The sequence below is a fragment of the Neohortaea acidophila genome, assembly GCF_010093505.1.
Source record: "Neohortaea acidophila strain CBS 113389 unplaced genomic scaffold BDY17scaffold_11, whole genome shotgun sequence".
Taxonomy (NCBI): domain Eukaryota; kingdom Fungi; phylum Ascomycota; class Dothideomycetes; order Mycosphaerellales; family Teratosphaeriaceae; genus Neohortaea; species Neohortaea acidophila.
In genome coordinates, this window is record NW_022985520.1 from 147,071 (window position 1) to 173,608 (window position 26,538).

General features: G+C 58.1%; 12 protein-coding genes across 12 annotated transcripts; 5 read left to right on the plus strand and 7 right to left on the minus strand.

Annotated features, from left to right (window-relative positions):
• Positions 1–19: 19 nt before the first annotated feature.
• On the minus strand, positions 20–2,650 carry BDY17DRAFT_303787 (amino-acid permease inda1). Its single transcript, XM_033734636.1, has 3 exons — positions 2,020–2,650; positions 1,226–1,963; positions 20–1,164 (listed from the first exon to the last, which is right to left on the minus strand). The coding sequence occupies exons 1-3, from the start codon at positions 2,249–2,251 to the stop codon at positions 383–385; spliced, it is 1,752 nt and encodes a 583-aa protein (XP_033585962.1). The 5' UTR covers positions 2,252–2,650; the 3' UTR covers positions 20–382.
• On the minus strand, positions 2,650–2,995 carry BDY17DRAFT_303789 (uncharacterized protein). Its single transcript, XM_033734637.1, has one exon. It carries the CDS (start codon positions 2,950–2,952, stop codon positions 2,695–2,697), a length of 258 nt encoding a protein of 85 aa, XP_033585963.1. The 5' UTR covers positions 2,953–2,995; the 3' UTR covers positions 2,650–2,694.
• Positions 2,996–4,007: 1,012 nt separating this feature from the next.
• On the minus strand, positions 4,008–5,585 carry BDY17DRAFT_313237 (uncharacterized protein; the record flags this gene model as incomplete). The annotated part of the gene is made up of 2 exons (XM_033735697.1): positions 4,008–4,899; positions 4,960–5,585. 2 exons carry the CDS (start codon positions 5,583–5,585, stop codon positions 4,008–4,010), a joined length of 1,518 nt encoding a protein of 505 aa, XP_033585964.1.
• Positions 5,586–6,052: 467 nt separating this feature from the next.
• On the plus strand, positions 6,053–7,466 carry BDY17DRAFT_37640 (actin cytoskeleton-regulatory complex protein END3-domain-containing protein). The gene has a single exon (XM_033738320.1). It carries the CDS (start codon positions 6,132–6,134, stop codon positions 7,368–7,370), a length of 1,239 nt encoding a protein of 412 aa, XP_033585965.1. The 5' UTR covers positions 6,053–6,131; the 3' UTR covers positions 7,371–7,466.
• A 35-nt stretch (positions 7,467–7,501) lies between these two features.
• On the minus strand, positions 7,502–10,204 carry BDY17DRAFT_327371 (uncharacterized protein; the record flags this gene model as incomplete). Its single annotated transcript, XM_033737662.1, has 3 exons — positions 7,502–8,365; positions 8,419–9,616; positions 9,681–10,204. 3 exons carry the CDS (start codon positions 10,202–10,204, stop codon positions 7,502–7,504), a joined length of 2,586 nt encoding a protein of 861 aa, XP_033585966.1.
• A 265-nt stretch (positions 10,205–10,469) lies between these two features.
• On the minus strand, positions 10,470–11,501 carry BDY17DRAFT_303794 (uncharacterized protein). Its single transcript, XM_033734638.1, has one exon. It carries the CDS (start codon positions 11,353–11,355, stop codon positions 10,669–10,671), a length of 687 nt encoding a protein of 228 aa, XP_033585967.1. The 5' UTR covers positions 11,356–11,501; the 3' UTR covers positions 10,470–10,668.
• Positions 11,502–11,627: 126 nt separating this feature from the next.
• On the minus strand, positions 11,628–13,462 carry BDY17DRAFT_313241 (MFS sugar transporter; the record flags this gene model as incomplete). Its single annotated transcript, XM_033735698.1, has 6 exons — positions 11,628–11,812; positions 11,870–11,960; positions 12,016–12,423; positions 12,486–12,962; positions 13,018–13,321; positions 13,380–13,462. The coding sequence occupies 6 exons, from the start codon at positions 13,460–13,462 to the stop codon at positions 11,628–11,630; spliced, it is 1,548 nt and encodes a 515-aa protein (XP_033585968.1).
• An 894-nt stretch (positions 13,463–14,356) lies between these two features.
• On the plus strand, positions 14,357–16,335 carry BDY17DRAFT_37702 (uncharacterized protein). The gene has a single exon (XM_033738321.1). The coding sequence runs from the start codon at positions 14,713–14,715 to the stop codon at positions 16,282–16,284; it is 1,572 nt and encodes a 523-aa protein (XP_033585969.1). The 5' UTR covers positions 14,357–14,712; the 3' UTR covers positions 16,285–16,335.
• Positions 16,336–18,025: 1,690 nt separating this feature from the next.
• BDY17DRAFT_256993 (beta-glucan synthesis-associated) lies at positions 18,026–19,679 on the plus strand (the record flags this gene model as incomplete). The annotated part of the gene is made up of 2 exons (XM_033731649.1): positions 18,026–18,593; positions 18,661–19,679. The coding sequence occupies 2 exons, from the start codon at positions 18,026–18,028 to the stop codon at positions 19,677–19,679; spliced, it is 1,587 nt and encodes a 528-aa protein (XP_033585970.1).
• Positions 19,680–20,144: 465 nt separating this feature from the next.
• Positions 20,145–22,530, plus strand: BDY17DRAFT_37751 (putative ubiquitin C-terminal hydrolase). The gene is made up of 2 exons (XM_033738323.1): positions 20,145–22,171; positions 22,241–22,530. The coding sequence occupies exon 1, from the start codon at positions 20,288–20,290 to the stop codon at positions 22,049–22,051; it is 1,764 nt and encodes a 587-aa protein (XP_033585971.1). The 5' UTR covers positions 20,145–20,287; the 3' UTR covers positions 22,052–22,171; positions 22,241–22,530.
• Positions 22,467–24,859, plus strand: BDY17DRAFT_327376 (Rec8 like protein-domain-containing protein; the record flags this gene model as incomplete). The annotated part of the gene is made up of 6 exons (XM_033737663.1): positions 22,467–22,485; positions 22,542–22,578; positions 22,654–22,794; positions 22,868–23,005; positions 23,061–23,529; positions 23,582–24,859. The coding sequence occupies 6 exons, from the start codon at positions 22,467–22,469 to the stop codon at positions 24,857–24,859; spliced, it is 2,082 nt and encodes a 693-aa protein (XP_033585972.1).
• On the minus strand, positions 24,807–26,428 carry BDY17DRAFT_318821 (uncharacterized protein; the record flags this gene model as incomplete). The annotated part of the gene is made up of 2 exons (XM_033736226.1): positions 24,807–24,892; positions 25,186–26,428. The coding sequence occupies 2 exons, from the start codon at positions 26,426–26,428 to the stop codon at positions 24,807–24,809; spliced, it is 1,329 nt and encodes a 442-aa protein (XP_033585973.1).
• Between the last annotated feature and the right edge of the window lie 110 nt (positions 26,429–26,538).

Below are 26,538 nucleotides of genomic sequence, written 5' to 3' on the forward strand. Positions count from 1 at the left end.
CCTTCGTAAAGTGAATAAGAGCATGATAAAAGCAGAGAGAAAGAAGAAGAGAAAGAAATGGGACTGAAAGTGGTTGGAAGAGGTGTATTGCACGCAGCTAAACAACTCATCAACCAACTAAATACAAGACTCGAATCGCACAGTACACAAAATCCCCCAAACATCTCCAAATCGAGTGCTGTCCTGTCCCACATCCCACCTACACACACGCGCACACACGAAAACCGCAGCCAACAGAGGATACGTCTAGTTATGCCAAGCGAAGAGGTCGATTCAAGAGCTCGCCAAGACGCTTTGCATACCAAGAGAAGATCCTGCTGAAAACGATGTATTGAGCGCGCGCACGCAAGAGCTCGCGAGACCGCCGGCAGCAACGATTCGACTAGAAAAGATTGCGGGCGGCACGCATGGGCAGATTCTTCCACGTCTTTGCCACCTTGTTCTCCAGAGCGGCCTGGCGGAGCTCCTCAAGATCCAAGCGCATGCCGCTGGTGATGTCGATTTCGGAGATGGGCACGAGCAACGGGAACCAGTTGCCGCTGTAAATCTTCCAGCCGAGGTAGAGGAGGACGAGCAGTGGGCCAGAAAGCCAGGCTCGGAAGAAAAATTCGGCTTGGGTTGCTGCGCCCATTCCCTGTCCGGCAATGACGGCCTCGTACAAGCTGGCGAGCAGGCAGACGAAGGAGAGAAAGCAGCCCACGTAGGAGCCCCACACGCCGTATTGCGCCTTGTAGGGAATCTCGTCGAGGGTGCGGCCGTTGTATTTCCACGCGCTGCGGAAGCGGATATGGGCCCAGCACACCGAGCCCCAAATGAAGAAGTCCGCGACACCGCTGAGCGCGAGCAGCCATTCGAAGAGCTGAGTACTAGCGCCAGGAGCTTCGCCGACATATGCCAAGAAGCCGAAGGCGATCTGGATGAGAACACACCAGATGGGACGACCCTTCTTGTCGACGTAAGAGAGCCATTTGGGGCCCATACCGCAGGCGGCGAGGGCCTGCATTGTTCGCGTGCTGCCAAAAGTACAGCTGTTGGCGACGGAGATGACGGATAAGAGAATGACGACGTTGAAGATCGACGGCAGGACGGGAATGCCGGCTTGCACGATCGAGCGGACGAAGGGCGAATACTTGGGGTTGTTGCTGCCGGATTCGAGCAGGTACGCTGTAAGGGAACTCGGTCAGTGGGAGGAGGGCAACGGAAGAGAGTAAGGGACTGAACTCACGAGAGTTGGAGGGAACGATGAAGCCGACCAGCAAGAGCGAAAGGATGTAGAAGACGGCAATACGCCAGATGACTTGTTTGCAAGCCCTGGGCACGCTCTTGAGGGGGTCTGCGGCCTCGGCGGCGGCAAGACCAGTCAACTCGGTGCCGCCATAGGCGAACGATGCGGTGGAAAAGACGGCACAGAAGCCATTGAAACCGCCGCGGAACGCCGTGGCGCCGCCTGGCGGGCCATACCAGTATTTCGCACCAAGATAGCCCTGATGGCCCACGCCACCGCAGTCGATGATGATGGCGAGGATGATGAAGCCGACGACGGCGATGATCTTGATGACGGCGAGCACGAACTCGACCTCGCCGTAACCTCGGACACCAAAGAACTGGATGACGATCAAGATGAAGAGGAAGATGGTGACCCAGGCCGCAATGTTGATGTCGCGCGTGGCCTTCCAGAACTGCAGGGTAATGGTGGCGGTGATGACTTCGAAGGGAAGCACGGTGAGCCAGTCCACAGCGTACTCCCAGCCTACGGCGAAACCCCAGGCGGGGTCGATGAAGCGCACGGAGTACGTGAAGAAGGCACCGTTGACGGGGTACATGACGGCCAGCTCAGCCATGGCTTGCATGACGAAGACGAGCAGGATACCGACGATGGTGAAGCCAAGGAAGACGGAGGCCGGACCACCCTGTGCCAGAGCAGATCCGGACCCGACGAAGAGACCGGCACCAATGGCACCACCTACGAGCGTGAGGTCAGTCAGGTCATGATGGGAGAGGTGACGGAGCCGCGCATACCGACAGCAATCATCTGCATGTGACGGCCCTGGAGGTCACGACGAAGCGCACGCGGCGCCTCGGCATCGGTGATGACATGCCCATGGCTGTCCAAGCCCAGGTTCTTCTCGCCATCAAAGGCATGCGAGTTGGCGTGGAAAAGACCCCGTTCATGATCGCCAATGTGGGTGGAGTTTTGGGGATGATGCTCATCAAAGGCCTTTGAATCTTCCACGGGGGGGTAGGAAGACATGGTTGCGGGTGATGGGGGAAGGGCAGAGGGGAGGAAGAGGAGATGCGGCGGCGCGCGTGGGAGGAGGGAGCGGGAGGTGTTTTAAAAGAGCGACATGGGGGGGGAGGCGTGAGCTCGGGTGCTGGGCTGAAGAGGGACTAGGCGGGATGGCAGCAGACAGGACCCCTCAATGCAGGCGGGCGCAAGGGCCTCTACTGGGGGCGGGCGAGGAGGCGGGATTGGTTGGATTGGCAGATAAGAGTTGCGAGGGATGCAACCTCAAGCGTCGCTAGGCCAGATTCGCGGGGAGCCCATGGCAAGTGCGTCGGGTGGGTCTGGCAGGCGCGATGCTGATTGGCGGGGCCAGCCCACCCGCGGGATTATCTCGTCGGTCGTTCCTTCCATCGACCTTCCAGAATCTCCAGCCAACGCCACCGCTTCCGAATGCCGTGCTTGCCGCCCCATCACACGAGCATGTGGTGTGTGTTCGGCGTTACATAAACGTAATCCTCTCCCGGCCGGGGTTTACGAGGGAGGGGATGATGCGACACGCGACACGCTGGGCATCTTGGCTGCGGGCGCTCTTGGCGCGGCTTGAGTGGAATTGGCCTGTGGGGTAATAGGCTTATGTCGAGTGCGCACGTACTCGAGAGCGCGCGTGAAAGCGTCTTATCGGGCGCAAGACTGCGTGATTCCGCACGAGTCGCAGGAAGGCAATCCATGGGAGGGCGAGGGTGCCAGGGAAGCTCGAGCCAGCGCTGCAACTCGCATGCAGGGCTGACTGCGCGTCCCCCTCGCCGCCGCTCGTTGGCCAACTCGAGCAGTTCGCGGGGCGCGCGCAGGGCCCAGAACAAAGGCGGAATTCGCCACCCGGCGCGCCTCACCCACCACCCCTCGCTCCGCATCTACTCTCCCGTTTCTGATGTGGAGATTGGACGTGCAGTCCGACGATTATCGCGTGCCTGCCTTCCCGTTTCACGTGCGACCAACTCTCCGTAAGGGCGGGAGTCCCGAGTGCGCGCTGCACGACTCGAGGTCCTCGTGTGTGGTTGTGCGCGCTGCTTCCGTGCGTCGTACTTTCCCCATCCGGGGTTCGAGGTAAGCGAATGATCGTCGTCCCTCGTACCAGCGTCCGGCTTGTGCACGATTTAGGTAATGAGGTGCACGGGGTCGGAGTCCACGTGCACCTCCGTGTGCAGCGTGGGGTTGGGGTCTTCGTATGCAGCCTTAGCAGCCAGAGTCCGTGTGCCCAGCCCCTTGCCAGATCAATCGTCTTGTCTGAAAGAAGGAGAACGGGTTCTCCGGAAGTCGCCTTGTCTAAAGGAAGAAGACTGGGTTGTGCAGGAGGTGAGGTCGGACAATGTCAGCCCGCCTCATTGCTCCTTCCTTGGTTGCGTCTGTCTCATGTCTTACCCCGTGGGCATCTGCATGTAAATGAACGGGAAGGCGTGATCCACGGCAGCTCGACTGCATCGCTTGGCATATTACTTCTCTGCCTCGTTTCACCAACACATCTAGCCAAAGACCATACCTCACTCTCCCCAAAAGAAGAACGAGACGAGATGCAGCGACTGTACTGCTTCCACGCGATAATCTGCGTCCGTCTTGTGTCGCCTCATGCCGCATTCCTCGATCTGATTCCTTCGTAAACAGCTTCCAATATCACAGCATGGTGAAAGTAAACATGCCCCCAATGGTAGAGTGCTCCTCTCCAAGAAACCGCACCCAAACCCCCTCCCTCACCCCTATCGAACCCGCTCAACAATCATCTATCAACTCATCCAGTTCCCGCTCCTTTCCCACCATTCCCCGCCGCCCCCTCACCCCCACTCTCCAACGTCCCCCACCGCGCCCTCTTCGCCGCCCGCCGAAAATCCTTCCAGGAAAAGTGATACTCAGCCGGCACACGCCCCCAAAGCTCCCTGCTCTCCGCCCGCCGCTCCTCCGACGCATCCGAGTCCATCGCCAGCGTCTCAAGGCGCAGGTGCTCAGCGAGGAAATTGGTGAAGGAACGCCAGTGCCAGACGGACATGCTGAGGGAGAGGAAGGAGAGGTGTCGCAGGGTGGGGCTGTGGCGGTAGAGCAGTTCCATGAGGGGGTAGGCGGAGCTCACGCCTAGGTGGCTGAAGTGGAGCGTTTGGAGGCGTGGGAGGCGCAGGGAGGCGGAGAGGATTCGGAAGGAGTCGCTGCCGTAGGTGTAGTCTAGGTGGGTGCTGATGACGGCGCCGGCCTCGTTGTAGTCGTTGGCTAGTCTGGGGGGTGGGAAGTGCAGGGCTAGATGAGTGAGGTTGGGGAGTTGGGTGAGCAAGCTGGGGAGGCGGCGATCGAAGAAGGCTGGTTGATCGTGCGGCTCGAGCGGGGGCTTTGAAGTTGTGAGGGAGAGGTTGAGATGGGTGAGGGTCCAGATTGGGGAGCAGCTTGGGCTGTGAGGGCTGGGTAATGTGTTGTCGGGAAGGGAGCCGATGTACATTCTACCCTCCACGTTGAGTTTCGTGAGGTTTCGCAGGTAGTCTGTTCGGCCATCGTGAGGCGGGCGCATGGCGTTGAAGAGAAGTGACAGCGTGATTGCTTGAGCTTGCAGGTGGTATGGCTCGTCTCTCATGTCGGGCGGAAAAGCATTCCACATGGCCCTGCTCATCACATTGGTGAACGATGGACGATAGCCAGCACTGGGTAGCATGTCAGCGATTGAAGGTATGTGAGGCAGTTCGTCAAGGGCGGTAACTCACGATGCACTAACATCCATCACTCGGATTTCCTCCAGCCATACCAGCTTGCGCAATGCCTGCCGCAGCTGAAGATGCATCACTCGCTTGGGTTGCAAACGCTTAAAGACCCCACTTCTGATGGAATAATTCCAGAGTGCCCTGCGAGGGTGCGTCCAGCTGGATTGAAGGTCATCGGGTGGCGGCAAAGCATCGATCTCTCTATCAGTGAGAGTATGGCGGGATTCCCCGGCGTCGTATTGCGGACGGATTGTACTCATGTTCAGGCAGGTCATGTACGGGGCACAGTCGCTTCTGTTGGCGAATGCTTGCAATGCACGCAGGCTTTTGACCGTGGGGTGGAACATGCGGTAGTCGAAGCTCTTCGCAAATGCCGGCCATGCAGCGTGCGTCCACGCTCGGCAGACCATTCGGATGGCGTTGATGGAGGGGACATCATCGTGATGATAGTCGAATATTGCACTCCAGATTTCGGGAGGAAGCGCTTCGAGAGCCCTTCGAGGAGGGGTTGAAAGGGGGCAGAACTCCTCCTCGGAGTGCGTGAGCACGCGATATCGCCATAGCAATCGAGCGAGGAGAGCTAACAGCAGCATAGATCGTCCGGAAAAGGTTGGTACATGGGCAGGCATTGAATGAAAGTGAAAGCGAGATTGAATTAAAGGGAGTGTGTGACAGACGAGGAAGCTCTGGCGTGCGAAATCAAAGAGTGCGAAGGGAAGACGAGGAGGAGAAGAGGACCAACCACGAAAGCAGAAGGAAGGGATAGTATGGCATAGCCATTCCCATCTCTACCGTTAAAATTATCAAGCAACAATATTGAAAAAAGACCATAAGTGGGGGAAGAACTGCTGAGGCGGCTGAAGGTCAGCCTGATACAACCAGATGTCTCTCCACCTAGCATCGTGATGAAGCCAATAAGGTCCGTCGAGTATGTGAGCCTTGGCGACAATAGATGGTAAGGTATAGGTGGCTACGATAAAGTGTGGTTGTGCAGGAAAAGGTCAAGAAATCCGTGTGGTGGAGGTCAAGTTGGAAGGCTTGGGCTGGTTCGGATCAATTCCGAGAAGCTCGGACACACGTGACGTTGACAGGACCTCGAACCTCCAACCACCACAGCATTACGCACACCCATTGACTACGCCATTCCCAGCATTCCCCTCTCCCTTCCCACCGCCATGTCCTCCGCCAAACGCATCGAACAATGGGAAATCGACCGCTACTGGGAGATCTTCGCCTCCCTCTCCAACGGCGGCAGTCACCTCAACGGCACGCAAGCCGCCTCGGTCCTCAAAAACTCGCGCCTGCGCGATGACCAGCTCGAGAAGATCTGGGACCTGGCGGACGTCGACAGCGACGGCCAGCTGGACTTTGAGGAGTTCTGCGTCGCCATGCGCCTCATCTACGACCTCATGAACGGCGAGTACGGCGACGTGCCCGCCTCGCTGCCGGACTGGATGGTGCCGGAAAGCAAAGCACACCTTATTCAAGCGACGCGCGCGTTGTCCGGGCAAGGCACACGGTTTGAGAACCCGGCGGACGACTTTGATGACGACGGCGGAAGCAGTGGGCTCCGCGACGGCTTCGACTGGTACATGTCGCCCAGCGACCGCAGCAAGTACGAGGAAATCTACACGGCGAACCGCAACTCGCGCTCCGGCTTGATTGCGTACAACAGCCTGCAAGACCTGTACGACAGCCTTGACGTCCCGGACACAGACGTGCACAATGCGTGGAATCTCGTCAACCCGAAGAGCGAAGAGGGCATCAACAAAGACGCCTGCCTCGCCTTCCTGCACATCCTCAACAACCGCCACGAAGGCTACCGCATCCCGCGCTCCGTCCCGCCGTCTCTGCGCGCCACCTTCGAGCAAGGCCAAATCTCCTACGATCTAGATCGGAACAGCAATCTCCAGAGCGCCGCGGATAGATGGGGCACACGGCGAGACGACAGCACGGCCAGCGGACGGAAAGCAAAGTTCGGCGACTCCTACCTCTCTCGTCTGGGCGTGGGGGAGCGCAAACCGAAAGGCACGGATTTCAGCAGCACGCCGAGAGACGCGGAGTGGGAGGAGGTGCGGCTCAAGAAGCAACTGAAAGAGCTGGAAGACAAGACGGCGAAGGTCGAGGCCGCGGCACAAAAGAGGCGGGACCGTGGTGGGAGGCGAGACGATTCCAAGCCTGCGTTGGTGAAGCGCGAGCTGGAACTCATGCTGGACTACAAGCGGCGGGAGCTGAAGGATTTACAGTTGGGCGAGGGGAAGGCGAAGACGGGACAGGGGCTGCGAGAGGCGGCGGAGGAGATTGCTACGGTGCGGGAGCAAGTGGACGGGTTGCAGGAGCATTTGCGGAAGCGTGAAGGCGTGTTGCAGGATCTGCGGAGTCAGATTGAGGCGGAGAAGGGGGCGGCGCGGTAGAATGTCGTGCCCTGATATAGATCGAGCATTTAATCATGCATTTGAGCGAATGCTTTTTCCTTCCCTGGGGATATCATTCCAACGACCGTTCCTTCGCTTCCCGCCCGACGCCACTAAAATGCCTCAAAACATCAAATCTCCCGTCCATTCACTTCGACAGCAGCAACCGTATGCCTCCTAGTAAGCGGATCCATGCCCGCCTCCACATCCGCCTCCCCCTCCCTCGCAGACAGCTCCCTCTCCAAGCGCTCCGAACTCTCCTCCGCCCCCTCCGTCGCCATCCGCCGCTCCCACCCCGCCTCAGTAGCATCCAGCGCCTCCTCGACGCTGCGCAAAAAGTGCGACTCGCCGCCCACCAGCTCCACAATCCCACTCACCTCCATCAAGCGCCACACTTCCGTCCGACGACTCGGGACGCGGCAGAAGAACACGTGCGTTCCCCGCGCCACGTACCCGTCGACAATCTCCAGCAGGACTTGCGCAGCGGCGGGATCCAAGCCTGTAACGCCGTGGACGTCGAAAATGACGTTCGGCACGTGGCGATGTGAGCGCTGCGCTTTGGGGAAAGCAGGATGCGCCGCGCGCCCGCCGTGGTCTTCTAGTCTGCGCAAGCGATCCTTCAGCGAGCCCGTGTTGGCGAACGTAAGAGGTTCGGGGATCTTGACGATCAAGCTGTTAGGCACCATTTCGACGCCCGTGCCATCCTCGTCGATGCGGCCGTACAGCTCCGCATTCTCGAAGGTATTGGTGCCCGGCACGCGGCCGAGGATTTGAATGCGGGGGCGCGTGGAGTGCTTGACGATGCGCAGGAGGGAGAGGCCGATGCCGACGGCGATGCCGATTTTGAGGTTCCACAGGAACGTGGCGAGGAAGATGAGGGTCATGAGCAGCAGGTCGGAGTAGCCGGAGATGCGCAGGAAGAAGAGGACGTCGTGCGGCGCTTCTTCGATGAGGCTGTAGGCTACCACGGAGATCATGGCGGAGAGCACGCCTTTCTGAGTGGGGTGTTAGCTGTGGGGTGAGGCTGGAAGGGTAGGTGATGACGTACCGGGATGTAGTAGAAGTAGGGCAGCAGGAAGAAGATGCTGAGGATGGAGATGAGCGCCAAGAAGACGGAACTCATCGGCGTCTTGCCCCCCGTGCTCACATTCACTTTGCTGCGGCCGTACCCTCCAAACCCAGGAAGAGCCATGAAGAGACCGCCAAACAGGTTCGCGACTCCAAGAGCGACAAGCTCCCTGTTAGGCGAAAGGTTGAGATCGCGTATCCCGTCGCTCTCCTCTTCCTCTTCGCCATCTCCATGCCGCACTTTCTTCACCTGCCCCGAGCTGTTCCCCAAACTCTTCGCCGCAACACTGCTCTCGAAAAAGCCGAGCAGCGAGATGATGAAGGCCGTGCTAAATGCATCATCAACATGCCGGAAGTTGGCCTCGTCAAAGGGAAAGTGCATGCGAAAGGGAGTGCCTTGCGATCGAATGTCGCCGAGTATCTCCAGCCCTTGGCCTTCCCAGTCGAATTTCCATGCAAACACGGCGGACAGCACGACGACGGCAAAGCGATCGGGGATATACGCCACCCACGGCGTTCGAGGCTGGAGGCGTTTCTTGAGTTCGCGGAGAACGAGAACGATGATGATGGTGGAGAAGGAGACGGCGCAGGTGAGGCGGTGCGCATCGTCGCCGTGACGGAAGAGGAAGAGGATTTTATCCAGACTGCTGCCGTGCTGTACCGCCTGAGAATCCCGCGCGACCCTTTCCAGGCCCATTTCGGGGATGAGTTGGTCGACGAGAATGGTGATGCCGATAGCACTGATGAAGCCGCGGAGGAATGGCCTACTAAGGACGCCGTCAAGGAAGCCCAGTCGGCATAGGCCGGCAACAAGGATGAATGCGCCGGCGAGCCCGGTTACCATGCCGGCGACTTGGGCATGTTTAGTGCCGTCGTCGTCGGGATGCGTGCCGGCTCGGATAGCCTCCCTGACTACACCGCCAGTCAACAGACTGCCCGCCGCTTCCGGGCCGACGACCATTTGCGGGCATGTGCCCAGCATAGCGTAGATGAGGGGATTGATGGCGAAGGTGTAGAGGCCGTGGATCGGCGGGACGTGAGCAAGATTCGAGGCAAGAGACAATGCCATGGGGATGTAGAAGGATGCCATGGTCAAGGCAGCGATGAAGTCTCCTTTGACGAATGCCCAACGGTATTGTCGGATCCAATTGGTGCACGGGACGTAGTATAGGAGGTAGCTGAGCCATCCCCATCTTGTTAGCACAAACCCCACCGGTTGCGTGTTCACGTTAGGAAACGTACAGCCAATGCATACTCTTTACATTATACTTCTTCGCCAACCACGACGTCGTCAACGTCCGACTCCACAAGCGCCGCGGCGAGTCGTCATCCGCCATGGCGCCATCGACGAAATCTCCCCTATACGTGCGTTTCAGGCCTCGCTGCCGGCCCCTCTGATCTTGATCGTGGTCCGCGCTGGACAGACTTTGCGAATCTTCGTATGCACTCGCCACACTTCCATACCCCTTCAAGAAGCGTGGTCGCCGTGACGCTGTCCCATGATTGCTGCCGTGCTCTCCGCCGTTTTGTGTTGAGTGATCTGCCGCTCCGCCATTGATCAATCTTGTCCGCTCGTCTTCCTGGCCCTGCGCTTCAGTAGAATGATCGTCTCGTTCGTGCGCGAGAGCTTCCGGCGAGGTGGAGAGGAGAGTGCTCTGTCGCAGACCAGAGGGAACAGAAGGGCGGTGCTGCTGTGCCGCGTCGTGGCTAGCAATGGGGAAGGTGGAGGAATGGCGCAGGCCAGAGTTGGAGGAGTGGTCCGCCATGTTCCTTCCGAGGACTTGGGCTCTTCACATCATTCTCTCTGCTCTCGTAGGTGTGGAAGGGGTGTCATGAAATGTCCTGCGACATGCTCGATCTGGTCCGACTGAACGAGGAGGTGTCTGCTCCGACAGACACGTACGTTGCATGAGGTAGAGCGGTAGCCGAGTCGTAAATTCACGCGGAGGGGCGATGCTTGAATGCTCCCGCTTTAGGCCGCGCTCCGCGTAATGCCCAATGTGGCAAGTGCACTCGACTCCGTAGCCTGACCAGACATCAATCCACCCTCTCCTTCTTCTCCAACTCTGAGAAGTTGACTGGTTCGAGAGACTGGGAGACCATGCCAGCATCCCTACCGCCTGGAATTTTGACAGGGAAGAATCTCGCCATCTGCGATCGAGCTATATCAATATCCCCTTGACCGCCACCTCCCCCCAACGCTACATCACATCTCACCACCCTCCTCGCTCTACCAAACAGAATACCAAATCTCCTTGCAAACCCCCGCATTACTCCTCCTCGCCGAACAAGCCGTAAGCCCAACAATCAAATCCACCTCCGCAACAAATTCAACAAAATCCCCCGCACCACTGAGTGGCTCCCTCACCTCAATCCCCCCCGTCCCCCCATCGACTACCACATTCATGAAACAATTGAAAGGCGTGCCAACCTCGTGCTCCAAAATCCCAAACCTCTTCCCCAGCGCATACACCAAATTCCCAAAACACCCCGCCTTCCCCTCCTCCCCCGTGCCCCCAAACTTCACCCGAAACGTATCCGTCGAACAAGGCGTGAACAGAAAATCGTGCCGGCCAGCGGTATCCCGCACAATGCGCAGCAGCACATTGCTACGATTGCTGTACAGCGCGTCGCCCTCCGTCAGCAAAATTTTGTCGGCGTAGTCGAACGTGCGGCCGTTGGAGAGCGTTTCCCGTTTATCGGCTGCGTTGTAGGCGAGCAGGTCGGCGACTTGTTTGCCTTGCGGGTCGATGATGCGGAGGTGCTGGTTGGCGCGGAGGAGAAAGGCGGTTCCGGTGCTGGGGGCGAGGGCGGTGGTGTTGTTTGGGAGGGCGCGGGTGGATTCCGACATGCTTTGGGTGGGCGGTGTTGGACTGGCTGTTGCGAGGTCAATGGCGGCGTTCTGAATGAGGCGCATGTGGAAGGGGGAAAGTCTGGCTGGTGGCACGGATTAAGTACAGAGTGCTGTCATCTATCCCTAGTTGCGAGTTTTCAGCCCGGGCATCCTGCGCATGGATCGTCGAATTAACTACCTGCAGCAGTAAAGCGTGGTAGACGGTTGCATGGCATGTCCAAGGTCGGTGGTCCAGCATCGCAATCGCCGTTCATTCATTCTGACCGATGCAGAGGGACCTTATATAAGTACCTACACACATATTCCAAGCCTCCACGACTACAAGACGATAGATATTACGACTCCAAATGATCCACCTTGCCAGGCTTAACTTCCTCGCTATAGTCATCCACCTGCAAAGCGCGCGCAGGCAATTGGCGCGCAACCTTGACCGGATCAAAGATATTCTTGCTGTCGCGGAAGATCTGGTCGACTTCCTCGAGATGGCGGCCGTTGGTTTCGGGGAAGAAGAAGTACACGGCTAGAGGGGAGTCGTTAGCGATCATTGTCTGCTGATTGACGAGAGGGCAAGGCTTACATGGTGCAATCAAAAAGAAGTTGATCGCGGCGTAGACGATAAAGTATCGCCATCCGATCGTTGCGAAGCCGACGGGCGTCACTTCGGCCACCTGGAACATTCGTATTAGCAATGAACACCACGCCATCTTCGAAGATAGAACAAACCATAAAATTGAAAATCCACGCCGTCGCAGTGCTCAAACTGGTAATCGGCACCCGCACAACCAACGGACTAATCTCGCTCGCATACAAAAACGTCAAGCCCAAAAAGCCCACAGGGAAGAACATGGAGAACAAGAAGATCATCGCGCCCGCCACGCCCTCGGCGGCCTTGTTGTCGCCTTGACTCGTCGTGCCGGCTACAATGGCCATGCAGCTGCCCATGCCGATGGCGGAGATGACCATGAGTTTGCGCCGGCCCAGGCGGTCGACGGTTAGGACGCCGATGGGGGAGCAGACGGTTTGGAAGGTGAAGACGGAGGCGGCGACGATGCCGGATTGCACGGCGTTGAGGCCGAGGTAGGAGTGGAAGATGGTGGAGAGGTAGAAGGCCAGGGCGTTGATGCCGGTGAGCTGCGGGAGAGGGGTGGAGTTAGCTGGGTGTTTGGATGATGAAGATGTCGGGGATTGCGTACTTGTTGGAACATCTGCCCTGCGCAGGCAAGGCATGTCCTGTTGAAGAGACGTAGCTCGCCGTTCTTGAAGCAATCGATGAAGCGCCCTTGACCGGTGACTGCCAGCGACTCGGAAATCTCGTCAATATCAAGCTGAACCTGGGGACTGTCTAGCTCGACGCCGTCCAGGGCAGCGAGGACCTCTCGTGCATCATCAACGCGGCCTTTCTTGAGGAGCCATCGAGGACTCTCAGGGAGCATGCCGACGGTGACGGTCGTGATGAGGGCAAACACCATCGGGAATGCCAGGGGAAACCTCCATGCTACGGAGCCGGTGGTGAATGAGAAGCCCAGATCGAGCCAAGCGGAAATGGCCAGTCCACCGCTGATGAAGAGACTCTCCATGATCACCACCGCGCCGCGATGAGACGCCGGCGCACACTCGCTCTGCCAATTCGGCGCTGTCGCTGTGACGGCTCCAAAGCCAATACCAGAGACCTGCATGATCCTGTCAGCACTCAATCCTTAATAGCTAACAGCCACTTTCACGCACCAGACGTCCAACAATCAATTGACCCAGCTCGTAAGATGCAGCCTGCAGGATGGCGCCGACGACAAAAACCAAACAGCCCAACTGAATCAAGCGAACACGACCAAGTCGATCACCCAAGTAGATGCAAGACAGCGCGCCGAAAAAGCAGCCAAGGGTGTACATGGCCACCACCGTTCCCTGGATCCGCGCAGCTTGTGCGTTTTTCGCACCGGTCGTGTTAGTCGTATCGATGGTCGGGAAGGTCGCGATCCAGCTCGGCAAACCCAGGAGACCGCCGGCCACGGCTTGGTTGTAGCCGAAGAGACTGCGATGGTATGAGCATGGTCTGATATCTATTTCTTCTGCGGGGACACGCGACTTACAGATACGCCGGCATGATGACCGCCCAGAGCTGCGCCGCGCGCAACTTGGAGCCTCTCAGCCCGAAGAAGTAGTTTTTGGCCATGTTGTGCGTGATCAGTTTGGATGTTGTGGCGACGGATCAAAAGCCGGGTCCCGAGCACAGCGGACGGGAAGAGAGGAGCAGTTCGACGCGCTTCTCAATCGCAAGTCACGCGCTTTGCCCGTGCCCGTTATCCACAGGCGAAGTGGATTGACGTCTAATATACCTGCACACGAGTTTGCGGTAGTCAACAATTGATGGGGGTCGAGGGGATTTCTCAGCAGCGCTAGCCGTCGGTATTTGGAGACGGCGATCCTTGCCCTGCCAGACCGGGACGACGGCACGCCAAAGACACGCCACGGCGTCGGTTTCATTGGCCGGCCTAAACACTTTCCCCAGACTCGCGCGCGGCAGTTGGCGCTTTTGGCATTCGAGGTGGAGAGCGGAGTTGGACGGGATTGGGCTGCTCATCACGTGGACAGCAACTCTATTGCGAGCGCGGGAACGGGCTGCAGGTCGGAACTTTAGCTGGGGACCTCGATGAGGCCGACCGACATGGGGCCGAGGCCGAGGCCGCGGTCGTTGATTTGTCTTAGATGCATGATGGGTACATTCCATCATTGTATGTACGCTCCCCAAGCTGACGGAGATTTGATTTTCTGCAGGCTTCCGACGACGATATGCTCCATCTTTGGTTCGTGATATGAGAGCACGACCAGACTTGCTCACCGCTCAATCACCCTGGCGATCGAGCAGACTCCTCCGGCATGCAGCTCAGGAATGGTCGTCCCCTATTGTACATCTTCCGCCGGGGTGTCCTTCGGAACATGCATATCGCAATGCCTCGGCGCAAACCCAGATCGACGGCAAGGTTCAGGGCCAAGTGCTCTCATCCATGCGCCGAATGCTTGACACCACGCCCTGCACTCTCCGATCCGATCTCTGCCGACCAATCACCGCCCGATCCAGGCCTCACATCTGCCCAGCGCGATCTCTGTGATCCCTGCGCGGGCCAATGAAAGGCGAGTGTCTCAGATCTGGCGCAGCTTCAAGACACCAACTTTGCATGTCGGACGTCCAACTTTCTCGCTGCACCTACGACTCTTGCATTTCCCATGTTCCTGCAATTGCAGAGGAATGCCGCCTGGGTCTGATTCATTCGTCCACGCTGATTTGTCGCACAGGAATGAGACCGGGGGCCGATTGGGTTCGTACGACGGTGATCGGTCAACCATGGTTTCAGCACTACGAATGCGCAGGCAGCTACCCAACACCCTTGATCCCTGCAAACGACGATAGTTTATGCGCAGCGCATGCTCTACGACGGCCATAATTGTCATGATATGTCTCTATATTTCATTCTTATCGTTGCGCCATCCCGGCCCTTTTTCTCTCCGACTTTCAAGGGCCGTCTTCCATTCTGTCCCTTCTTGTTCCTGCCTCTGTTTGTTCCGACTCTCTTCTCTCCTCATGCTTCGCTTGACTCGGGGTCAATGGGCCACTTCAAGTCGACCGATGGACGTCAGTACGGTTCGCTCGGTGCAATTCTCTGCTGCGGCGCGACCGTCGATGACGACGAGCTTCAGCCCGGGACAGCCTTGGCGCCATCTGGTATATGCAATGAACAACCATCTCCACGCCCTTCAATGCCACCCATGAAATCAGTCAGAACGGGTGAATCGCGCATGATCAATGTGCCATCGCTCGACACCAGACGCCATGTCGTCACTCTCTCAGGACAGCCAGCCTTCCACGGATCGGAAGATTCTCACGAACCTTCTTGGCTTTCAACTTCACCTACTGCACCTTCCCCACGGATTCGGTCTATGAACGCTCTTTCACCGGCACCTTCATATACGAGGCCATACCGAGCTTTCAATCACACTGGAGTCCGAAGACAGAGCCTCGTGCCGTTACGACTCGGCCCGGTGGTACTCCGAGATCTACCGAGCATTGAAACCAACGACCCGACCCATTCTGACCGGACTCTTGATCTCGCGAATTGTCGCTCGGATTTTTGGGGAAACTTGGCGGATGTCAAGGCATGCCCAACGAGCGAAGTCTCAGCAGTCAACCCCGCCAACCCGCCTTCGCCAACTCGTTCGTCAACAATCCCTCTGCCACGTGGGACGTCCAAGACCTCCACACCCTCTTTGATGTCTCAACGATCCAACGCGAGGTCACGCAAGCTACAGAAATGCTCGGCAACGGAACTGCGCAGGATCGAATCCAATCGCCTTGATCAAGAGATCCTCGAACTCGATGCTATAGTCAGAGAGCACAAGGCGGAAGCGGCTCGCACTCGTGTATCAAATCAGCACGTCGCCGCCGTCGCCCCATCGATGCACATCATGGCCAGATCAGAGACGTTGGACGACATTGGATCTGCCCTCTCAAGGCCACTCACCGCCCAAAGCAGGTCGGACTTCGTCGGCCCGGACAGGCGCAGACCCGAGGGGCGTTCGCAAACACCATACTCGATGCAGACAGACTCGTGGTCGAGCTCAGCAGCTGCGGATTGGTTATACAACCTCTTACGATCCTCTTCGCCAACCCGTACTGCTTCTGATAATTCCTGCTACGCGCTAGACGCCACTGAAGCGCAGCGACAGCAACGGCGAGAACGAGGTCGAAGTCACTCTGACGGGTTGATGTCGGAGTCGTTTTTGATATCGGATTCGTCGTCAGGGTCCTCCGCCGCCTATTCGATACACGATTCATGCCATAGTCGATCTGTTACGGAGGAGTCCAGGAGTTCAAGACTGTCGTCGCCCATCACTCCTCCCTCCAGTCGACGAGAATTCGACGGCACCCGTGGATGCGAGAAGGAAGACTTGTTGCCGCCTGGGGCGAGCATTGTTGACGAAGTGGGAGTGGCATTGTAGACCAATCGATATGACTAACAAGTGGGCATCTAGAACAATTTATGAATCGAGTTCATCAAAGCCGACTCTCCACGTGCATGATTTCATTGACAGCTCCTCCACCCCTTCGCCGTTTCCAAACTTAGCGCAAGCAATCTACAGTTCGGCGGTACATGCAGCGGCCCGCTGTGTACTACACCCAAAGAAGTTAAGCGCGACAGCTCCTCGGCCGCTTGATAAACATCATTTGTATGGATCTCATCTTACCTTATTGAATCATCCCGGATGTCAGCAAGAAGCGAAGGGCCGTGAGTGGTGCAACACCAGACACCACGGCGCATTTTGATGAACCCTGCCTGGTCCGCCTATCGTTTGACACGAGAGGCTCCGCCACGGGGCGGATGTATGGGTGAAAGTAGGCGATGACGAGGGGTGTAATGCGCGGAGGTTCTGTGGTAAGCAAGATGCTCACTCCAGGCCTCGAGGTTGGTCGAGACGTTTTTACTCCGGTATGACCTGTATACAATCCTCCATTTCGTCCACTTTTCCCTACGGCCGACCTGGTGTTCTCTGTGTCCAGCGCGGCGCGCAGCAAGTCGCGCTCGATCGTGCCTTCCTCGAACGGGTACCTGCACCTTCCCTGTACCACCATGGCGCCTTCGTCCAACTTCCGGAAAAACGGATCGAGGTGTTGATCTTCAACTGGCTTTGTCGCTGCTGCTGCACCACACGGCAAGACTGCTGATGCCACCGCCCAACGACCGCGCGTCTCATCAATGCTGCTCGACGTCGCCGCAACCACATCTCCCGTCCATCGCTACTCCGCCTTGTCCGCACGGCGCCACATGACGTCCGATCACAGATAACACGTCCGCCAGCCATGGCGAACCCGCCCGCTCGACCGCTGGCCTCCCGCCCATCATCCTCCTCTTCCTCCTCCCACAGCTCGAGTCAGGAGAGCGATGGTGGCCTCGAAGTCCACGCCCAGCAGGCCGGCCGGTCCGTCACCAGCCTCGCTGCTCAGCAATCCGCTCAATCGCTCCGCGAAGCCGCCAGATTCTCCCTCCCGCCACCACCCCGCAGCAAATCACCGACGAGGCAGCACAATGTCCTCAAAAAGCAACGCCCGCAAGCGGAGAATCTGGCCCCACCGCCGGCGCAACGCAGACACTCACTTTTTACGCCTTACGTTCCTTCCCCTCTCAATCCCACCACCGCTGCTACTTCTATCAGTGCCCCTACCAGTCGCAAAGGAAGCAAAGAGGCGGTCGACGAAGCTTCTGCTGCTGCCCACCACCCAATTCTCACTCAACAAAGATCGCTACCCCTTCGCCCAACATTCCCTCGCATACGAATGCCGGATGGGCAGATGAGAGAGGCTCCTAGGCCGGACCTCGCACGTCTGCGTACTCCAAGATCGGTGAGGGATTTGGGTGCCGACTACACGAGATACTTCAACCCCTTTGTGCCTTCGAACAACCCCTTCCGGCCCTTGCAGAGCCGTCCATCGGCGACTCGTCTAAACGCTGGCAATGGGATACCACTTTCGACGAAAGACACCGCCGCCAGTCAAGTCTCGAATCCGTTCCACGACAACCAACGCATGTCCAACCCTTTTGCATCCGCCGAGGATGTCACCATTAGCTTTGAAAAGAAGGATGCGAGTGTCACAGTCGACGAATCCGAATCTCCTACAGCTTCTCGATCAACGTCAGCCCGCTCATCCAGTCCCACATTCATTCACAATGTGGACCTCGAAAAGATGCCCTTCTTCCTCTACCTCGACGATCGGCTGGGAGCCCCGGACAATGCATTCCCCCTCATTACTGATGAGAAAGAAGACGATGACGACTTGCACATGCCGCAGTGGGATGATGACATACGCCTGAAGCCGAGATGGAAAGATCACTTCACTCGCGGCAACATGTCCAGCACGATTGGGTTGCTGCTCATGGCCCTCGGCCTTCTCTGCATCTTTGTCGTCTTGCCCATACTGTCGTATGCAGGCATCATCTTCCTAGACAATGGCGAGACCCCGCTAGACCAATTTCCATACTATGCGCCGGCGCAGCCCTGGTCATTCATCAACAACAAGCACCACCCGCTGCTCCAGAACGTTCGCACTGGTCTTATTGACCCCGACACTCCGCAAGATGCGATGACCAAAACTGGCATCAATGGCGAAACATTCAATCTCGTCTTCAGTGACGAGTTCAACGTGAAGAATCGCACGTTCTACCCGGGTGACGATGCGTACTGGACGGGATTCAACGGCTGGTATGGGGCGACACAGGACTTGGAGTGGTATGATCCCGATGCGCTGAACACAGGTTGGTATCTGAGATCCTGAGAATACCTCTCATCGTCACGCATGCATTTGCTTATTGGTTCTCGCAGGCGACGGGATGCTTCTCATCCAGATGGACAAGTTTCCCAATCATAATCTCGACTTTCGGTCAGGTATGATGAACTCCTGGAATCAAGTCTGCATGAAGGGCGGGATCTTGGAGGTCTCCGTGTCTCTGCCCGGTCCTGCGGGTGTCCATGGCCTGTGGCCTGGCATGTGGACCATGGGCAATCTCGGCCGGCCGGGATATCTGGCCACCACGGACGGCCTGTGGCCGTATACATACAACGAGTGTGATGCTGGTATCACACCCAACCAGTCTAGCACCGACGGCATCAGCGAGCTGCCAGGCCAGCGTCTGCCCTCTTGCACGTGCCTAGGCGAGGATCATCCAACTCCAGGAGTTGGGCGAGGGGCGCCGGAGATCGACATTGCCGAAGTCTCCGCCTCCTGGGGCACCACCCAGGTCGGTGTCGCGACGCAGTCCTATCAGGTGGCGCCGTTTGACATCTGGTACTACCCCGACTACCGCTTCATGCAGAATCCCGACTACAACCTGTCGCTCGTCAACTCATGGACCGGCGGGCCGTTCCAGCAAGCAGTCAGCACAACGAGCATGCTGAACAACAACTGGTACGACCAAAAAGAGTTCCAAACCTTCCAGTTCGAGTACGCTCCCGGGATAGACGAGAACGCATACGTGGCATGGAGCATCGGCGGCGAGGAAATGATGAAGTTCGACGCCCGTGCCGTCGGGCCCAACGGCAACATCGGGCAGCGCATAATATCGGAGGAGCCGATGAGCATCATCCTCAATCTCGGCATCTCCAACAACTGGGTCTCGATCGACTGGGCGGCCCTCGAGTTCCCCACGGTCATGAGCATCGACTACGTGCGCTGGTACCAGCTCGAGTCAGAGTATAGCGTGACGTGCGACCCGCCGGGGTACGAGACGACGGAGTACATTGCGCAGCATCCGAAGGCGTACCTGAATGTCAACAATACCAAGTGGGAGCATACTGGGTATCCGTGGCCGAAGAACTCGTTCATGGATGGTTGTTCGACCTGATGGGCAGGCAATACCTCTGTATTCTATTTTGACGGCCAAGGCGGGCATGGATAGACGGCGCAGCATGCATTACGATTAGCATACGATGGTACGGCGCGCGGAGTGATGGACGAGGGGAAGAGGGAAGCATGGCGTCCTGGATCCAACACCGCATATCGCATCGTCCACGGGAATAGATGTGGAGTGAATGATTGTGCAGCGCGCAGCGGCATTACAGCGATTGCATTTGTACATAGAACTCGGTGCAGAGGCTTGCCTGGTTGATGAGAGAATCGACTAGGGTGTTATGTGTAATGTTGTCATGCCCTAACTTGGTCATCAAGAGGATAAATACTGTCAATCAGTGAATACCTCGAGCACGAACAATTGTTGAACGGACGTGGCGTTTTGCCTCCGCGGCAAAGATATCGGCTTAGTAATGAGGCAGCGATGGCTTCCGTCATGTCAACAAGCCATTCTCAATTTCTGAAATCCTTCTCCAAGTACCTACGAGCGAGAGAAAGGTACTCCTCTGCTCGAATCCATATCATCTCCGATCCACGAACGACCACGTTTGGCTTCACCCACCTCTGCGACCTCCCCTCTGCAAACGCCACCCAACACCAACCATGGCGGAAATCAACATCAAAGTCAAGCACAAAGGTCAGGTGTACGACGTGCCAGTCAACACCGAGGCGAACGGGGAAGAGTTGAAGATGCAGCTCTACTCGCTCACGAACGTGGAGCCGGCGAACCAGAAAATCCTCGCGAAGAAGATGATCAAAGACGACACGCCGTTGAGCAGCGTGGGGTTGAAGGACGGCATGACGCTCACGCTGCTCGGCAACCCGAGCGCGGAAGTCATGGTCGACGCACCGCAGCGTATCAAGTTTGCGGAAGACATGACGGAGGCGGAGCTGGCGCAGCTGGAAGGCGCTGTCCCCGCTGGTTTGCAGAATACGGGCAATACTTGCTATGCCAACGCCACGCTGCAGACTCTTCGTGCTATTCCTGAGTTGCAACAGGAGTTGCTGCGGTATACGCCTACGGACTCCGGCGTGGGACCCTCTGCTGCATCCTCCCTCTTCTCTGCTGAGCAGCTTGCTCAGCATGGTATTGGAGGGCTGGGCAGCGGCAACGATCTCACTGCTTCCCTTCGCGATCTTTACAAGCAAATGAGCGAGACGCAGACGGGCTTCCCGCCACTCATGTTCCTCACCACTCTCCGGCAGAAGTTTCCTCAGTTTGCGGAACGGGCGAAGAATGGGCATGGATACGCACAGCAAGACGCCGAGGAAGTCTGGTCGCAACTGGTTCACGTGCTCCAAGGCTCGCTGAAGGTGAGCGACGCAGACCAAGCCGGCTTCTCCAGCTGGGTGGACAAGTACATGGGCGGACGATTCGAAATCACCACCACCTGCGACGATGCGCCGGAGGAGGCGGCCACCGTTAATACCGAGGGCTTCCACGACCTCAAGTGCAACATCCAAGGCGAGACGAATCATCTCAGCGAAGGGCTCAAGCTGGCTCTCAACGAGAAGCTGGAGAAGACGAGTCCGAGTCTGGGGCGTGAGGCGACGTACACGCGCGTCTCGCGCATCTCGCGCCTCCCCAAGTACCTCCCTGTGCACCTCGTGCGCTTCTTCTGGCGCAAGGACACGAAGAAGAAGGCGAAGATTCTGCGTAAGGTCACCTTCCAGCACGAGATTGATCTCTCCGAGTTCTGCACCGATGAGCTACGGAAGAAGATTATTCCTGTGAGAGATCAGGTTCGTGAAGTGAGGAAGGAGATCGAGGACGTGGAGCGCGCGAAGAAGAGGCAGAAGCGGATGCGAAAGGAAGCGTTGGACAGCGCGAACGGCGAGAGCAGTGTGCGCTCCGACGAGCCGCTGCAGAAGAAGAAGGAAAAGGAAAAGGAGCGTGAGCTCAAGGCCAGCGGACCGGACTCGGAAGTCGAACTCGCCAAGGAGAAGAAGGCTGCGGGCGGGAGTCAAGACACCCCCATGGCCGGTACGGAGGAGACATTCAAGACGGACGAGGAAATCGAAAAGGAGCGCGCAGCCTCCATCCTCGCGGCGAAGCAGGAGGTCCTCAGACTGGTGCACGACGACATGAAGCACGACCCTTCGGCAGGCCAGACGGCGCTGTACGAGTTGCGCGGCGTGGTGACGCATCAGGGCTCCTCGGCCGATTCGGGCCACTACACTGCGTATGTGAAGAAGAGCGCGGCGCCCGGCAAGACGGAGGATGGGAAGTGGTGGTGGTTTAACGATGAGAAGGTGCAGGAGGTGGAGAGTGAGAAGATTGAGACGTTGGCTGGGGGCGGGGAGACGCATAGTGCGCTTATTCTGCTGTATCGGGCTGTGGAGCTGCCTGAGGTGACGGAGGCGTAGATGGGGATTGAGAAGAGGTGGAGCGACGTGGACGAAGTCGACGCAGGCCATTTGCCTTCCAACAGCAAGACAAGAGAAGCATCCAAATGGACTACACCTGCATCGTATGTATCATAGAGAGTAAGTCGTCTCCGCTTACATTCATAGACGAACGCCTGAACTTCCTCCGCTCACTCTTTCAATCAAAAGGGGGATGATCACATGATCGCGCGGTCATTTGGTCGCGGTCGTGTCACGAACGCGTGCACTCTATTCCAACCTCACTCCATTTCGCGTCTCTCTCTCCCAACCCCTCTCACTCTTCCATCCTCCCTCCCTTCAGCCTGCTCGCAAGCTCTTCCACTTCTTACCGCCCTCCTCCTCATCAGTATCCTTCTCCTTATATCACAGTACATCATCACCCCACACATCAGCCATGTTCTACTCACACGAAGGTACCGTCATCCCCATCCAACCCACATCCAGACGCGTGCCACTAATCTCTCCATAGTCCTCACCTCCCGCAAGTATGGCATAGCCACAGTCTGGTAAGCCCCGCCCTCCTCTCCTGCCCCGTCACCCTCCTCAACACCGCACATCACTGACACCACCCCCTGAACCAGGGTAGTCGCCACTCTCGGCTCCAAATCCGCTCTCAAGAAGGTCTCGCGCAAAGCCATCCTAGACGTCGACGTGCACAAGGCTTGCGAGACGATTATTGGTCCTGGAGCTCCCCTGGCTTTGAGGCTGCAGAGCAATTTGCTGTTAGTTTTTGCTTGCTTGCTGTTGCTTCCAACCCCTTTGCACAGATCACGTTGCTGATGATACTGTGGGTAGATTTGGCGTTGCTAGCGTGTACTCGCAGCAATGCGGGTATGTGCTCAACGATGCCGATGCTGTCATCCGGGACATGAGGCTCCTGCTGAAAGCCATTCGCGATGCTGGACTCAACGCCGAAGCGGAGAATCAAGGCCGGTGAGTTTGCCCTTCCAGATGCGCGGCCGCAAACTATACTAACCTGCTGTCACAGACCAGACCAGCTCATTCTCCAAGATGACCCCAACTTCCTCGCTGACCTTGACATCCTCCCCCTCGATATCGATCGCATGGAACTCGACCTGACGACTACGAACGAGGAGTCACAACGCTCCACCCTCTCTCCCCTGACTTCCCAGGCAAGAAGCTTCGCCAGCAGCTCGCAAGCGGATCTGGGTGGATTGGTAATTCCGGGCTCCGCGAGCTCGATGATAAGCGGTGGCGGGGCTGGCAGCATGGGTGGATTTAGAGCGTTCAGTGCCCGTGGAGACTCTAGTGCTGGTACGAGGGGCAATATCGGTGGGCTTGATGATGATCTCGGACTTGCTATCGAGGAGGATGGCACGCTGCGTATGACGGATGAGTTGAGACATGAGACGCCGAGCGTGGTGTTGAGGGATCGGAGTGCAGGAGTGGGAAGTGCGGGTGATGTGGTACGAGGAGGGCCTACAGGGCAAGACATTGTGAGTGGATTTTGAGCAACGAACATGGAATGATCTCACTAACTCTCACAAGCTCGGAGAGCCTGACGACGATGGCTTCCTGCCCCTCTACGACGACGATGCATACATTGGACCGCCGGTTCGCAGCCCAACGGCGGCTAGAGGAGAAGAGGAGGAGGAACCCCAACCCCAGATCGAGACGTCGGAAGAGACGGCAGACGCCCCTCTTCAGCGTCAACCTCGCACAAAGCACAAGATCGTACCCCTCGACGACGCCATGGAGATTCAGAACAGGGTGGTCTCGGCCTGGGGAAAGAAGTACCTCACGAACATGAAAGACATGATCCGCGTGAAGAATGCACATAAAGCGACCGCCCTGGCCAAGAAGAACGCCAAGTTCTGGATGCACGACGTCCATCTCTCCGGGCCGCTTAGCATCTTCTCTGGCGCTCACTTGCTCGCCGCACTCACCGATCTCAACGCTCGCGGATTCGCTCGTAAGCGCTCCTTCTCCGACGCCAGTCTAGACGAGGAAGACGAGGAAGACGACCGCCGTGTCCGTCCCCGCAGCTCATCACACGAATTCGGCCGGGGAGGTGGAGAAGCACTGCAAGACACCAACGACGATGGCTACCAAGCACCCATCTTCGACTCCGACCACCTCGACGACCGCCCAATCGAACAAGGTCGTACAGCCCCCACCCCCCTCGCAGACCGCCACGCCTCAAGCATCATGCCCTGGAACGCGAGCGCCGACTCCCGCCGTCCAACGGGTATCTTCAGCGCCGGGGCATTTCCCACATCAGCCGCCTCTCTCGGCCAACTACCCTTCGGCCCCTCTCGAAGCCGTCTAACCTCCGCATCACCCTTGCTCGGCCGCGGTCTCCCCACCACCACCGCCGGCACCGCAGGAGGAGACGTCGAGATGGAAGACCTGCACCTCCCCCCTGACCTCGCGACCTCCGCCGGCTTCCCGACCGACGCGGATTTCGAACTCTTCGGCGCGGCGGCGGGCGTGGATACCCAGACGGCCGAGCAATCGCAGTGGCAGCGCGCCGCGCTGGACGGGGAAAGCTGGCACTTTCTGGAGTTTGTGCAGCATGGGATTGAGGAGGTTGAGCGCAGTCGTGTTGAGGAGCTAGGGGATGGTGAGGGTGAGGGTGGTTGTGTCGACTTTGCGGCCTTGCTGCCTGGGGCGGAGCATAGTCGTGTTGTGGCTGCGCAGGCGCTTTTGCATGTGCTTGCGCTGGGGACGAAGGGGGTGTTGAGGGTTGTGCAGGAGGTGGCGTTTGGGGGGATTACGCTTTATACTGTTGCTGGTGCTGGTGCTGGTGCCGTCGCTGCACAGTGAAAGGAGGTGGATGGTGGATTGATGTGGATTTTGCTGTGGACATGTGGAGAGGGAATCTGACATGGACGGACTTTGCTCGGTGGTACTGTAAGGTTCACGGACAAACAGACGTAGATGAAAAGATGTACATCGACAACCGACAAGGCTTATACTATACATGTGCTATTTTGATAAAGAGTGTTTGCACAGATTACCACCAAGGAGGAAACAGGGCGTCGTCTACGCACCCCCAGCCGCCGCCTCCTCGAGCAACGCCGTATCAATCGTCGCGCCCAGCAACGCAATAGCCTGCGCGCTGCCCAAAACCGGCGTAGTGATGTTCCCACCGCACTTGGTCTTGGTAAGCGTGCCCTTGAAAGCCTCCTGAACAAACAACAGCGCACCCGGCAGCCCGATAACCGCGGCCTCAGTATGGTCAAGACCAGGGTACGACACGAAAACAATATCGGCGCCCTTGGCGCACTGCTGCTGAATGTACTCCGCCTCGGGGGCGTAGGGGACCGTGGTATCGTTCAGGCCGTGCCACTCGAAGCGCGGGAATTTCGGCACGGGGATGGGCAGCGGGGACACGTTTTCCAGCAGCGACTCGATCTTCTGCACGTGCTGCACCTCCTTGTTGTCGAGCGGGTTGGACTTGAAGTACTCCGGGGAAGAGAAGTTGACGCCGGCGAACGCGGCGGCGGATTCGACGATGCACGCGTCCGCCCCGCGGAACTCGGCGAAGACTTGCTTGCCTTTCGCCGTGAGGATCTTGTTGAGCGTCCGGTTCAGCTTGGGGTAGCCGTTTGCGTAGCCCACGAGGGCGCCGCCCGCGAGCGCCGCGTCGGGACTGCCGTTCAGCAGCTCGTACCCGAGCTTAGGGTCGATGGGCGTACCGCCGAACGCGGCGCCGACAATGTCGAGCTCAGGCGCGTACGCGGCAGCGAGCGAAGCAGCCCAGACGGACTCATGGGCGCCACCGCTGTACCCGATCAGCGCGACTTTGGGACTCCACAGGTTGAGGTCGTTGATGGCGGCGCGGACGCCGTCGAGCGTGGCGCGGCCCTCGGTGATGCCGACGAGCCATTCGGAGTCCTCGTCCTCGTCGTCGGAGTTGATGAAGTAGTACCCGTTCGCGAGCGCGAAGCCGCCGATGGGATCGAGGTAGCTGGCGAGGTACTCTTCCTGGGTGGAGGAGGAGTTGACGTTGGCCCAGCTGGGGGCGCAGCGGATGTTCAGCGCGTCCTCGAAGGACTGCAGGGAGAGGATTTGCGGGGGCGACGCGGGGACGGGCGGGATGTAGACTGTCGTCACGGTGCCGGTGGCTTTGCCTGCGCGGTTGGTGGTGCGGTACAGCACTTGGCGGGCGTTGATGGCTGCTTGGAATTCGGTCGTTTCCACGGTGCGGGCCCGCACGACGGCGCCGTTGGCGTACTTGGAGATGTTGGCGGGGATGGTGTAGAAGGGGTCCTCGGAGGGTGTAGGGAAAGAAGTGGCGAGAGGCGGTGCGTTGCCTGTGCCGGAGGACTTCACGGCGCGGGCATCGACCAGGCCGGCGGCGAGGGCAAGAGAAAGCAGGGAAGTCAACATGGTGGATGATGATGGAGGGGGAGGATGTTTACGAGTGAGCGGGCTGCCGAGAGGGTTGGCGAATGCTTCGACTTCTTATACGAGATGGGAAAAACTACGGTGGGACGTAA

Coding starts and splice junctions, on each gene's coding strand:
- BDY17DRAFT_303787 (XM_033734636.1), bottom strand. CDS start 2,251: ATGTCTTCCTACCCCCCCGTGGAAGATTCAAAGGCCTTTGATGAGCAT. Junction 1,964..2,019: donor CATGCAGATGATTGCTGTCG/GTATGCGCGGCT, acceptor TCACGCTCGTAG/GTGGTGCCATTGGTGCCGGT. Junction 1,165..1,225: donor CATCGTTCCCTCCAACTCTC/GTGAGTTCAGTC, acceptor GTTCCCTTACAG/CGTACCTGCTCGAATCCGGC.
- BDY17DRAFT_303789 (XM_033734637.1), bottom strand. CDS start 2,952: ATGGATTGCCTTCCTGCGACTCGTGCGGAATCACGCAGTCTTGCGCCC.
- BDY17DRAFT_37640 (XM_033738320.1), top strand. CDS start 6,132: ATGTCCTCCGCCAAACGCATCGAACAATGGGAAATCGACCGCTACTGG.
- BDY17DRAFT_303794 (XM_033734638.1), bottom strand. CDS start 11,355: ATGCGCCTCATTCAGAACGCCGCCATTGACCTCGCAACAGCCAGTCCA.
- BDY17DRAFT_37702 (XM_033738321.1), top strand. CDS start 14,713: ATGCTCTACGACGGCCATAATTGTCATGATATGTCTCTATATTTCATT.
- BDY17DRAFT_37751 (XM_033738323.1), top strand. CDS start 20,288: ATGGCGGAAATCAACATCAAAGTCAAGCACAAAGGTCAGGTGTACGAC.